Raw genomic sequence first — 12958 nt, 5'->3', positions numbered from 1 at the left:
AACCAAGTTCATATTTGCATTGGGGGACTCTGCACAATATTCCAGTGAAAAACATCCGTGCGCTTTTTTACTTTTGCTAACATTCAGAACACTCTTCAAAATGCCTGTGGTTCAATGTATGTCATTCCATTGTAAAAACTGTATAGGTGCATTTTAAATCAAATTTCAGTTATGATGTAAGGAAGCACTTTAGGCTTCTCCATGGGAAAGCAATCAGTATGTATTAGGAGTGGTTTAGCTGATGCATCCACTGAACTACAACTTAGAAAGCATTTTTTTAAAAAAACTACTGAGACACATTCTTCCCACCCAGCAAAGCCTTCAAAGGATAACCAGCAAAGCTCATGGAATTCTTCACGCACACAGTTTGGAGTATGCACTCTGCTCTGTGTATGGAGCAAAGCAAAAGCAGGATCAGAATTCCAAGGACCAGGTTTGTTTTATTTAAATCAAATCATAAGTAACTGCACAGGTCACAGCACCAACAGAAAAAGACACCTCTATATAGCAATTCAGAACTTTTACAGCCTGAATTGTAACTTTTCCTTTTTCTTCCAGTGTAACTAATTCAGGAACACGCTCATTTCTAGTATGTATCTGTGCTTAAGTAATTATATCCTAACTCAACTAGCACTATACATGTATAGCGATATACTCCTTGCAATAAAATATGAGAACTGATACACAAGAAGGTCTCAAGCATTTGTTTTCTTAAATTAGCTGTTATATTTTTGTGTCTCTTGTTCAATTACGGTTTTGTAAATTTGTCTTCACTACAATCCATTCAGAGAACTTTTTGCTGATCTGCTTGTTCCCCTCCAGTCTCTTTCTCCTGGCTTTACATCTCCGTTTGTACCACCTCAGCCTCTTTTCTGAACTACTCTGATTAACTGCATCTTGAAGCATAAGTGACCAATAACACAGTATTTCTAATTGATTTATTTCTACGCAAGGTCTACCAACAGTAAAGAGCATTTGCTGTGCACTTTCAAGAACACATTTCTGGGTCACTGGAATGGGATTCATATTCATTCTTCATTTTTTATTTGCAAATAAGAAATATTACTCAATTTTTACAATGCTTATGCTGAAATTATTGCTATCACATAAAGAAGCTAACACATTTTAAAGTTACTAGCCCACAATGGAAGCAATGAACATACTAGTTATACTGAAAATAAATACCCTTGCTTTTAAGGCAAAAAAATCATAAAACTTTTAGAAAACTTAAAAACTATTTATAATTTTAAAATAAAAACCCATGCATGTTAAAGACTAATGTTTAACACTGTTAGGTTTCAAGCCTGTATTGCTATACCAGATGGAGAACAAGAGTCATCTGTACTGTGAGTCAGTGTCAGAAGCACATTCCATTTTCTTACACTTAAGAAAATTATCTTTAGGTCTGACCCTTCCTGCCCTTTCAACAGAAATGGTCATTTACACACACACATGCACAGAGAAAGAGAACAAGCCCACTCAATCAGAACCTCCATTTACTTAGGCTTCTGCAATGAAATAGTGCTCATTTGGACTGAGTATAAACTACTTCAAGATTGAAAAAGAAGGAAAAATCAGGTTCTTGCTTGTTAAATTTTGTGCAACTCCCATGTTTTAACAGCATAAACTTGTGAAACAAGTAAGACTGCTTTTTATTTGCATCTTCACTGCCAGACTGGTATTACACGTTGAGCAAATGAGAACTGGGTACAAACTATTTCAGAAGAATATAAAAACAGTTAAGCTGGTCTTTATACCAGCAATGGCTTAGATTTAACAGAAAACTCTTAATTTCCTTTACTCAAAGAAGGATTTTGTACCTCACATGCATTAGCATAATCACCAAGTTCCATGTAGAGTAGTCCACGATTAATTAACACTTTAAAAGCTATTTCCTCACTCAATTCAAGCAGAAGAATAATTCCATAATCTTTCAAAGCCTATGAAAACATAAAATGTTATTTTAAACCATAATTTACTCAGAGGGATACACTGATACTTCAAAATTTAAGGCATGCTTTCAAATTCCTATATATCATGTGCATACACACAGACTTCAGTGCGGTTATTCCCATGTTTTCCTGTTTCCACACTGAATTTAACTGAATTTGGAGCCTTCTATAGTTACATAGATAACCATTCTTAGACTACGGAAGCAAAGATGGTGAAAATAGGCAAAGTTGGTGAAGGGTTTGGAGGGGAAGCCATATGAGAAGCGGCTAAAGTCACTTGGTTTGTTCAGCCTGGAGAAAAGGAGACTGAGGGGAGATTTCATTGCAGCTACAGCTTCCTCACAATGGGAGGAGGAGGGACAGGTGCCGAACTCTTCTCTCTAGTGATCAGTGACAGAACCCGAGGGAACAGCAGAAAGATGTGCCAGGGGAGGTTTAGGTTGGGCAATAGGACAAGGTTCTTCACCCAGAGGGTGGTGGAGCACTGGAACAGGCTTCTCAGGGAGGTGTCACAGCCCCAAGCCTGACAGTGTTAAAGAAGAGAGTAAACACCACCTGCAGACTCATGGTGTGAACTGTGGAGTTGTCATATGCAGGGACAGGAGTTGGACTTGATGATCCTTGTGAGTCTCTTCCAAATCAGGACATTCTATGATTCATACTATAATTAAAACTTACTTTGTCATCATATAAATTGCAGAATTATAAATAAATCTTCATTACTTTTGCTAAATTTTAAGTCAAAATTTTTATTTAAAAAAAAAAAGTATTCTAGACTATTTAGTCATGAATTAATGTCAAAGTAAGATACTTTTAAGATTAAGAATCTCCAAATATAATTTATTGTTATTGAAAAACCTAAGCACCAGTTGTATTAACTGAATGTGGGTGTAAATTTTGTAAAACAGCAAATAGTGGCCTGACTAGGTAATGTGAAGAAGCCTCAATTCTCAAATTTCTCAAAAATGAACAGTAGCTCAACAATGTTTGATCTCAAGAAGTTCTAATCCAACTCTTTTTTCACCTGAAGAATGAACTTACACAGTATACTTTAGAATAACTAGACCGTTTAGAGCTAATATGACCAAAATCTCCTTGATTGCAGTATACCATATACTAGTCACTTAAAAAAAGTTCTTTATCACTTCTAAACTAAGCTAGATATTACAAACAGTTTTAAAGAAAACAACCCAGTTCTTGCAAGATCTAAGGAATTTCTTCTGACAATTACATACATTTTTTTCTGCAACTTCCCTTGTACTTTAAGTGGTTTTTCTGGAGAGTGATAGCAAAGAACAGCTTCTATACCTTATTTATGAAGAAGCTATCATTTTCACGTCTTAAAACTTTATCTTCAGTTACTGTAATTACCTATTTTTCTTTACCCATGGCATCAGTCTTGGACAATTAACCTCTAAGTACAATTGGCCTCTGCCAAGGTCGATTTGACTTTGGAAATCTGCGCTCAAATACATAAGAACTAGCATTATCTCAGTAAACACGCCCTATCAAAAAGACAGATCAACACGATTGTGTTCCCAGTTTGAAGCTGCACAGTGCCTTTGTGCACCTTGTTGTGCCTTTGCTTTATAACAAAGGTAGAAAGCTGAAACACTTAGAGACAGGTCACAGGCAAGTTGATGGATGTATAAACACATCCAGAAAAACAGGGTTGTGAATGAGGGTTGGATATAGTCCAAATCCCTGTTTCAGTGCAGTCTTCTTCTGGATATAATTCTTACGTTTTCAAAGGGATATCCAATGCAAGTAATATGATAATAGAGACCAAAAAGACATTTTTAAAACAGTTTCCTGAAGAGCACAACCATTCAGGAAGACATTGCAAGAAGTAAGAAATTTTGACCAATTGTCAATAACAGGTTACTAGCTAATACAAACAACTGAGTGCTCATGTGATGTTGGAAAAAAATCAATACCATACCTTTCTGAAGTCCTTTATTTGATGATAACAGACAGCTCTGTTATAATATGCCAAAATGCAGGTTGCATTGAGGTCAATAACTTCTGAAAGATCTTCAATTGCAGCTTTAAATGTCTGCACATGAAAAACCACTATGTAAAAATTGTAATTCAGTGTTCATGACACTACATATTCTTCCTCAAATAATAGCTTATTGTAAAATTTCATTTAATGGTTTTATATTTTGGTTCTTTATCAGTATTGGAAGTCATCCAACCATTTCATTATGTCCTCTCTGAACTATTTACTGCAGTCTTTACTCCAGTGGGAGTACTTCTTCAGAAGCTCTATTTGTGTAAAGACTGGGCAAACTAACACTCTTAGTGTTTTCTTACCTCACTTCCATATATTGCAATACATAATCAATCTTTAACTTTATTAGCTTACATTTTATACCTCAAGATAACACTAGCTTTTGTGGAGTTTTGGTACTTCTATCATTTTCAGTTACACAGAACTGGACAGTATCTTCAATAGGGAATGGAAAGTATCATAATCTAGTGGAAGTCCTTGTTTCCATCAGCAACACTTTTACCATTATTTCACTATTACAAAGTGTCACATAACATACATTAAGTTCTAAGGGAGAATGCAAAAGTACAACAATAAAGACAGGCCCACCTTATTTTGACACTTTAGAATTCCTCGGTAAAAATAAGCTTGCACACTGTTAGGAATAATTTTGATCGCCTCACTGCAATTCAGAATTGCCTGAAAGTATCTACCTTGACTTCCATAGAAAGTAGCAAGAGCCATGTATGCCTGTAGAGATGAAGACAGAATGATGACACGGTAAAAAAAAAAAAAAAAAAAAAAAAAAAAAAAGCTTTGTTTAGTATTATAAAGCAAGGGTTAAAGAGAAGACTGAAATCACAAGCTTTATAAAAATATACATCTTAGGAAGCTTGTCATTTCTTTGATTTAATGTTTGCCACGTGCTTGCTTGCAGATTGCAAGGTAATACTGTCATAAATGCAAAACCTGTCAGTCTTTGAACCCATCCAAACACGCCCCACAGAAACAATCAAGAGTCTTTATATTACCTGGAAATGTGACGGACAAAGGGCAAGTGCTCGATTAAAATCTTGGATGCACTTAGCTTTTCCGAGCTGCATTCTACACAGCCCTCGCTGATAAAACGCATCAGGATAACGTGAATGTAGTCTGATAGCCATACTAAAAGCATCACGGGCCTAAAAAGATAACATATCATCTGGGTTAAATATGGTCTGTTTGTTCACCTGAAATCATAGGCTAACTAACTGATTCTTTTGTACAGCTAGGTATGACCTATTTTTGCAGTTGGAACCTGCCATGTGTCTGCATTGTTTTTTATAATTTTCATCCATTTACTGTTACTTAAAATTTTGTAATATTTAACACCTGAACCAGACAGAGAATTCATAAGTAAAGTTAAGCTTGGGAAGAAGGGAAGGGTAAGAGGGAAGGTGTTTTAAGATCTGTTTTCCTCCTCCCTGTGAAATTCTGGTATTTCAAATGTTTCTATTTTCTGTCTTTGGCCTTTTAGTAAATCAACAACTGGAACATATTTACCAGAATATCAACATAGAAAACATCTGCATGAACTCGCACTATGCCTGCCACAAAGCTCACTGTTAGGCTTTCAATAGTTTTCAACAAAGTCTCTAATACAGTTTAAAATATTGATTCTGTTAAAAGAAGGAAAATATATTATTCTTAGGCAATGCAGTTTATTTCTTAAATTTCATACATAAGTGTCAAAGAGAACTGGCTAGGGGTGTTCTGAGCTACAAAAATATAGAAAACAGTTAACAAATTACAAACAACTCCATAATACAATATAGAAATTCTTTTGCCCAAGTTTAGTACCAATTCACTAGGCCACCAATACTCCAACATGACTGGCTTTTCTCTGTAAGATCTGTGAAGACATTTATAAATAGATAAGAAATTCATGGGGTTTTTTATTCCATCAGAATGGTAATTAATGACATACATTTTAAAAAATCATAACATTAGCACTGCAAAAATTACTCACAAATTTGCAAGCCAGTCTAACATACATCATGAATTCAAAAGAAAATTGCTAAAGGCAGTGGAAGGTGGTTAAAATATTGAAATCATTTGCTCAGTTATCGTTGTTGTTTACAAGCAGTGGATTCAAAGGCTAATATAGTCTATATAATTAATACCAACCCTTAATAAACTTTTTTGCTCCATGTAACACAGGCCTGTGAGATAATATATTTCCGCATTTTCAAATGTTTTAGGCAGGATTTTTGCTGAACTCATCAGGAGATTAATAGCTTTTTTGAAACTTCTCACAGCATCCTGCAATACAGAGAATCTTAATAGTTGTAAAGCACTTAACTGAAAATCCACAAGATTTGTTAGACATTTTAAATTTTTTTCAGTGTTTTCTTTTCTTAGTCTTTGGAACATTACAGTAAAAATGCCTAGTCTAGTGTTCCTTGATGTTCCTGGAATTAGACACATACTTGACCTCTGAATGGTTCTAATAAGTGACTAGGAAAACAGAGAAATATTCCTGAGTTTTACTTATATATGACTAAGTAACTAATGTACATGATCTAGCAATAACATACAGTTCATTCATATTGTTATTTAGGTACACAGTTAATTACAGGGTTTTTTTACTTTTATTTATTTCCTTGGGAAGAAAACATATATGTTTTGATGGAGTCTGATGATACTTAAGTACTTGCTACAGGTTTCTTTATGTAAATAATGACAAACCATTTTTACTATAGACAATTTACATAACTTTAATAACCATTAAGAAATATATTGTAAGGATCAATCCTGTATAGGCATTGAAGGACATTAAGTGAATAGTGTCTCAGAATCTTATCACATCTCATAGATCTGGACAATAATTTATGTGTATTTAATAATACTTTGGTTTAAAGGAGAGTTTAAGGAAAACAACCAAAAAATTAAGAATAGTTCAAGATAAGCTGTTTCTCAGTCTTTGAAGTTTATGAAGGGGCAAACGTGAAAGTTTCAATATCAAGAAGAGTGAAAGAACTATAGCATTTTTTACTTGAGTCTTTCAAGATAAAGAAGTATATGTTTAGAAAAATCAGTTTGGAATACCAGTGCCCATATGACTGTCTGCAAATACAACATGTGCCTTCCTGAGTTGTCAAGGTAGTAGAAGCTTTAAATGAAACAGGTCTGCATTTACTGCTATTTAAACACATTTTTTCTCTATTCCTACAGTTCAAAAATACTCATACTTGAAGAGGAAAAAGAAATGGAGCTACTTGAACTCACACATAGTTCTAAAGGCACAGCTGATTCTCAGGGCACTATTGCGGGCAGTCTGATCATTTTTCCATGCTGAGAGTTTGGTGCCGTTCCTCTCCAGCAGAGGTAGCAGTGCAAGTCTTCACCTCTGGGTGAAGCACTGAGAAATCAGGGAATTACTCTTATACACATCCTCTTCACCACGACAACTGAAATGTGTTGAATTGGAGGACACTAACAATCACTGTCTTTGCCTTAGCATTCTTTCAAATACAGCAGAACTAGCAATGTCCCATTATGGTTTGAGACAAACAAAACATCCAAATCTAACACAAAAAGACTGAGTGGATCAAGAGTTTTTATACGGTACAAGCCCAGGGAGTAGGAGGATAGTTTTTGCAAAGGGCATACCTTTTCATTTAAAAAGAACCTGCAAACATAAGGCTAAGAGGAAACAGAACAACTGTGCATTTCAAACAGAGAACACAATATATAGGTAGATCCAAGGTCTTACGAATCTATCTATTGTGCTTAGGGAAACGGGACTTTGTACATTCTGTATACAGCTAATCCATACTGCCAATTTCAACAATTCTGCAGTCCTCAAACACCAGCTAACTGCTGGACTCAGAGGAGTGATAATATTGCTCAAACCCTATGACATATGAATATTAACGAAGCTGAGAAAATACCTGTAACTATACATTATATATTCAGTTCACATACATGAATTAAACTTTTGTATTGCATTTTGTTACATAAAACAACTAGACATACTTTCGTATTATTTAATTTCAAAAGAAGCAAAATTATTACATATAATGGACCTCAGTCTCTATAGCTGTATCATTTAGCTGATCATCATAAATGTCTTAAAACTAAAATTGCCTAATTTATGCTGAACTATCAGTGCTGCTGCTGTTGAAAATTCATACTCAGGTCTTCCTATAATTTAAAGAGAGGTACTCTTAAGGTTTATTTATATATTAACACTTTACACAAAATATTAAAAGAATACAGGAAGAAAAACATTGTCTTGATTGGCATGTATATAATGTAAAGTTTTCTAACCTTAGTTTTATTTGCTTTCATTTGTATTTTTCCTAAAATCACCAACGCTGAAGGCTCAGGTTTAATTGCAGTAGCTTCATATAAGCACTCTATGGCCTTATCGTGATTTTGACAAAATGACTGAATGAGTGCTTGCTGAACAGGCTGAGACATAAAGGATTCTGGAAGGAAACCACAAGAAAAACAGTAATCTCTTTTACTTCAACCTATATGTTTTCCAATATAAAATACCTTTAAGTGGTATGCAAACTTTAAAATGCTATTAAAATATTTGGAGTAATATCCATAAAAATACATATGTAAACTGAATTCCTACAAAAGTCTGAAGCTGAACAGTTATTTATCAATGACTGTAGTTTGATTGCTAAACATTTGCAAATATTTACCCTCCTCTCCCCACATGTCAGAAGGTATTGCTCTGTGGAAGTATGTCAATAGTCCTGTTTTGTTTTTATACTCTTGTGCCCTGTGTATCCACTCTCAGTCACTAACAGACAGGAAATTAATCGTACACAGTGTGGCTATTCATATGGATTCACCAAGAGCTTCAGGACTGACATTCTGTGCCCAGCACATAACAAGGAACTACTATACTGCAACATTTTTACTGTTCAAAAGAATGGGGAAGGTTCAGTTCTAAAGTTTATTTGATTTTTTGTTAGGAAAGACTGCACATAAGTACAGAACAGAATCCTTATTCAATATTCCTTTAAAGCAGAAATTACCAATATTGAAATGTAGACATAAATAAAATTAGTTATTTAATTAAATGAAAACCAAACAAGAACTCAAAAGACAGAGGAAATTCTGAAATTAGAGATGATAGTACAGGCAATAGTTTACACCATTATTAACTTTAAAGGCTTCAGATATGCAAACAAAATACTCTAGATAAGTTCCTTTATTTTAGCTGATTCATGGTAACTAACCTATTTGCATGCTTGAACTTAATTTTTTTGAACAATTCCTTGGTTACAGACTGTTGCCATGGTTCAGAACAATCTAGGAAAACTGATGGCAAATTGATGTTACCTTCATCCATTTCTGCAAATTGTTGAATACATGAACTTGCCAGCTCATCTTTCTTCAATTCCACTAAATACTGTCCCCTATAATGAAATATTTGTTGAATGTAATAAGTGAAACTATTTCCAGGCATTTCTTTCAAAGTGCAAATACTACTTAAATAGGTTTTCATTAGTGGAAAAAGAAAAAGGAAAAATAATACCTTCCAATAAAAAAATCCCAAGTTTTTCCTTTCTTTTATCAGAAACATCTGCCATTTTTTTCTCTCTCACATCACACTGACAAGAAATTACATGCTTATCTCTCTTCAGATAGTACCAGTCACAAAAATACATTTTCTTTGGATTCCACAGATGGCAATCCTTACAAAGTCAAGAACTGCAACAATAATCTTAATAATACTGTTTCTAAAATCGACCACAGATGGATAGATACTTCCTGTTTTCAAGGTCAACTTCTGCCTCTTCAGATGTCAGCATCAGTATAAGAGGTAATGCTAGCCAAACCACACTCCAAGAGACAAGCTGAGCAAAAGTTTGAAGGGGAAGTCATATGAGGAGCAGTTAAAGTCACTTGGTTTGTTCAGCCTGGAGAAAAGGAGACTGAGGGGAGACCTCATCATGGCTACAGCTTCCTCACAAGGGGAGGAGGAGGGGCAGGCGTTGATCTCTTCTCTCTGGCAACCAACGACAGAACTCAAGGCAATGTCAGGAAGATGTGCCAGGGGAAGTTTAGGTTGGACATCAGGAAAAGGTTCTTCACCCAGAGGGTGGTGGAGCACTGGAACAGGCTCCCCAGGGAGGTGTCACAGCCCCAAGCGTGAGAGTATTTAAGAAGAGACTGGACAACACCCTCAGACACATGGTGCGAACTGTGGGGTTGTCATGTGCAGGGACAGGAGTTAGACTCCATGATCCTTGTGGGTCCCTTCCAACTCAGGACATTCTATGATTCTATGAAACCCACTCTAAATCTGGGAAAATACCGTATTATTGACTGGCAGTTAGTAACTAGTTCTCCTAATACACCTGAGGAATAATATCAAAGCATTTCCTTCTTAGTTCTTATAGCTTTTCAGAGTAGGAAACAGCTTTACGTATTAATTCGTTTACTAATCTTGACAACGGTCACTACTTCTCCCTGGTCTGAAGATGAGATGATGGGAAAGAAGAATACTTGAAACCTAAATTGGCCTGGGCTCAATCCTTCACATTCTTTGCTTTATGTGGATTCTGCAGACAAATCACAGAAAGACCCAAGCACTTGGGGAAATAATCTAAAATTATTACATTTTTAAAAGTTCAAACTTGCTTTTTTGTCATGGCACCTATTTGCTTCTTTTTCCCCGGAAACTTTATGTACCTAAAAGAGCAGTGTCCTGTATACGAAACAAAGTTCCCCCCCTCCAAAGTAAAGATTACAACAGTTAGGTGACACTACACAGATACAGTTCTTCAGGCTTGAAAATGTTAGGGAAATACTACATTTTTTAAAATCCATTCAAAGCAGGTTTCAAAGAATACACAGGTAACTACCAACAGCATTCCAATTTTTTTTTTTTTTAAGTGAGATATCTGTGAAGTCCTCAACTAATTACTTTCTTACCTTATTATGTAAAGTTGTGATTTATTCGGATAAAGATGAATGGCTCGGTTTATATCCTTCACAGCACTTGGCAAATCATGATTCTGTAATTTATAGAGCAAAAACATCAATTTAATTGCCAATACAAACACAATTTGGAGACACAACTAGCATTTACGAAAATGTGTTTCTGCAGGTTGCAATGCCCACATGGTAACAACTCACAAGGCACATACACCCTCTGCAAAGGAGCTCAACGTGTTTTTAACAAAGGTCTGAAATGTTTACTCTACATATTTCCATACTCTCCCACAGGGCAAACTCTAGTTTCTTTTCCAAAATCCAAAGAGTCTGAACTATGGGGAAGAAAATTAGGTCATCAGATCCACATGCACATAAATCCTGATGAATCTTCATTGCTGCAAGGAATTTGCATTTATTTTTCAAGTGTCTGTGCCTGAGGCCCCATTCACTGTGTTTTATATGCTGAGGAGAAAGATTATTACAATGAAGATCGTAAGGACTGATTCAACTAGCTGGGAGAACTGCTTGCTGGAATTCTAATTGAAGAACAGTATTGACGGAATGCACGTACTGAGCTTTTTTTACTGCTTTACATTGAAACAGATTTTTAAAAATCCAGCCTCTCCCAAAAACAAAATGCAACTTGAGCATTCATGGATGGCCTCCAATACAAACTATCTGGCACAAGTCCTTAAAGACAGTATCAGAAAAATAATATCATCTATCTACCTAGATGGATTCTAAGTTAAAAGCCACTTCCTTTAGTTGTGGAAGAAAACTGACATCGTAAGCAACTTCTCAAAACATTTTGAAAAGCAACTAAGCACTGTGAGACACAGCAGTTGTTTCAATTCTGCCAATGACATTTACAGAAATTAGGTCACAATAAATACTCCATTCATTGTACTCCTGAGAGGGTCTCAGAAAGCAAGTGCTAGCATAAAGAATTCTCATATCCCATCCAGAAGTAGAAAACATTCTGTTTCACAGTAAATTAAAATATTGAAAATATTTTCACTCCCATTTGGAAAAACTCTGTTTAGAAAACACTGTATTTCAAAATGTGGTTTTTGAATGTTAAAAAAATACAGATTTTCAAAAATATTTTTGATTTTTTTTTTTAATTATTAAAACTCAGACTAAATGTACAGTGGTGTGGAAAAGCAAAAATGACACTTGGAATATTTTGTGTCATTGCATGACATGCCAACAATATTTTACAATTGCAACGTGTGTAATTCCATTATGGTGACAAGGACTACTTGAAATGTATAGCCATAAGTAGGTTCTAACATCTGTATAACACCAAGGCATAAGTATTTAAATACTCACAGCACTGATATATATAAATAAAGCTACACCAAGTGGCAAACAAAGCAAAAGGAAAGTATTACCTTATGATATGCTTGCGCTCTACACACATAGGCTCGAACATTGAGAGGATCAATTTCAATGACATTAGTAAACTGTTGAATAGCTTCATAGTGTTGATCAAGATGCAACAGCAGTATCAAACCAATATTTAGGTAAGCAAAGATTACAGAGCTAAAAACAGAATTTTTTCCTTTTGTTATTGCATGAAATATGTCATTGTATTAACCAAAACTTATACAGGCTTCATCTCCTCTTACGACATTTGCCACATATCTGTTTTGTGATTGCACTGAGCAAAATAATTGTAATTGCCAGCAGAGGAGACAGCTCCTTAAAAAACACCATTTCAGTAGCTTGTGATGTTTGGCTGCACACTAGAGTCTCTCTCATCTCCAAAATCAGCACTCAAAACGTGAATTGTGAAAAAATGATGACAAGTGTCTTTGTCATACAAGCTGGAATAGAAATAGAGCTAACTGGTAATTTTGTATATACTGAACACACCAAGAAATACTGAATTCTTCAACACTAAAAGCACATTGCAGTTTTAAATGACTGACAAAGCTTACACATTTTTCATCTAGCATGCTCCCTTATTTTCTGCCATTTCACTTGGCCAGCTGCTGAGGAGACCTGGCTTTCCAGGGTCTGCAACGTTTTGTGCAGCTCACTCTTATAGACTGTTTCTAAGCAA

At 35.3% G+C, this 12958-nt stretch overlaps 1 protein-coding gene across 2 annotated transcripts in view; it reads right to left on the bottom strand.

The window, feature by feature from the left end:
• Positions 1-12958, bottom strand: part of TTC6 (tetratricopeptide repeat domain 6) — a 68896-nt gene that overhangs the window by 15462 nt on the left and 40476 nt on the right. For both annotated transcript variants that reach the window (XM_071809413.1, XM_071809414.1), the window contains 9 exons: positions 12285-12435; positions 10888-10970; positions 9289-9365; positions 8257-8417; positions 6112-6246; positions 4977-5126; positions 4555-4695; positions 3895-4008; positions 1821-1940 (listed from right to left, as the gene is read on the bottom strand). In XM_071809413.1, coding sequence (XP_071665514.1) covers positions 1821-1940; positions 3895-4008; positions 4555-4695; positions 4977-5126; positions 6112-6246; positions 8257-8417; positions 9289-9365; positions 10888-10970; positions 12285-12435 — 1132 coding nt within the window. The remainder of the gene's footprint in view (positions 1-1820; positions 1941-3894; positions 4009-4554; positions 4696-4976; positions 5127-6111; positions 6247-8256; positions 8418-9288; positions 9366-10887; positions 10971-12284; positions 12436-12958) is intronic.

This window comes from Patagioenas fasciata, chromosome 5 (assembly GCF_037038585.1).
Source record: "Patagioenas fasciata isolate bPatFas1 chromosome 5, bPatFas1.hap1, whole genome shotgun sequence".
NCBI lineage: Eukaryota > Metazoa > Chordata > Aves > Columbiformes > Columbidae > Patagioenas > Patagioenas fasciata.
This window is presented reverse-complemented; position numbering and strand designations above follow the sequence as displayed.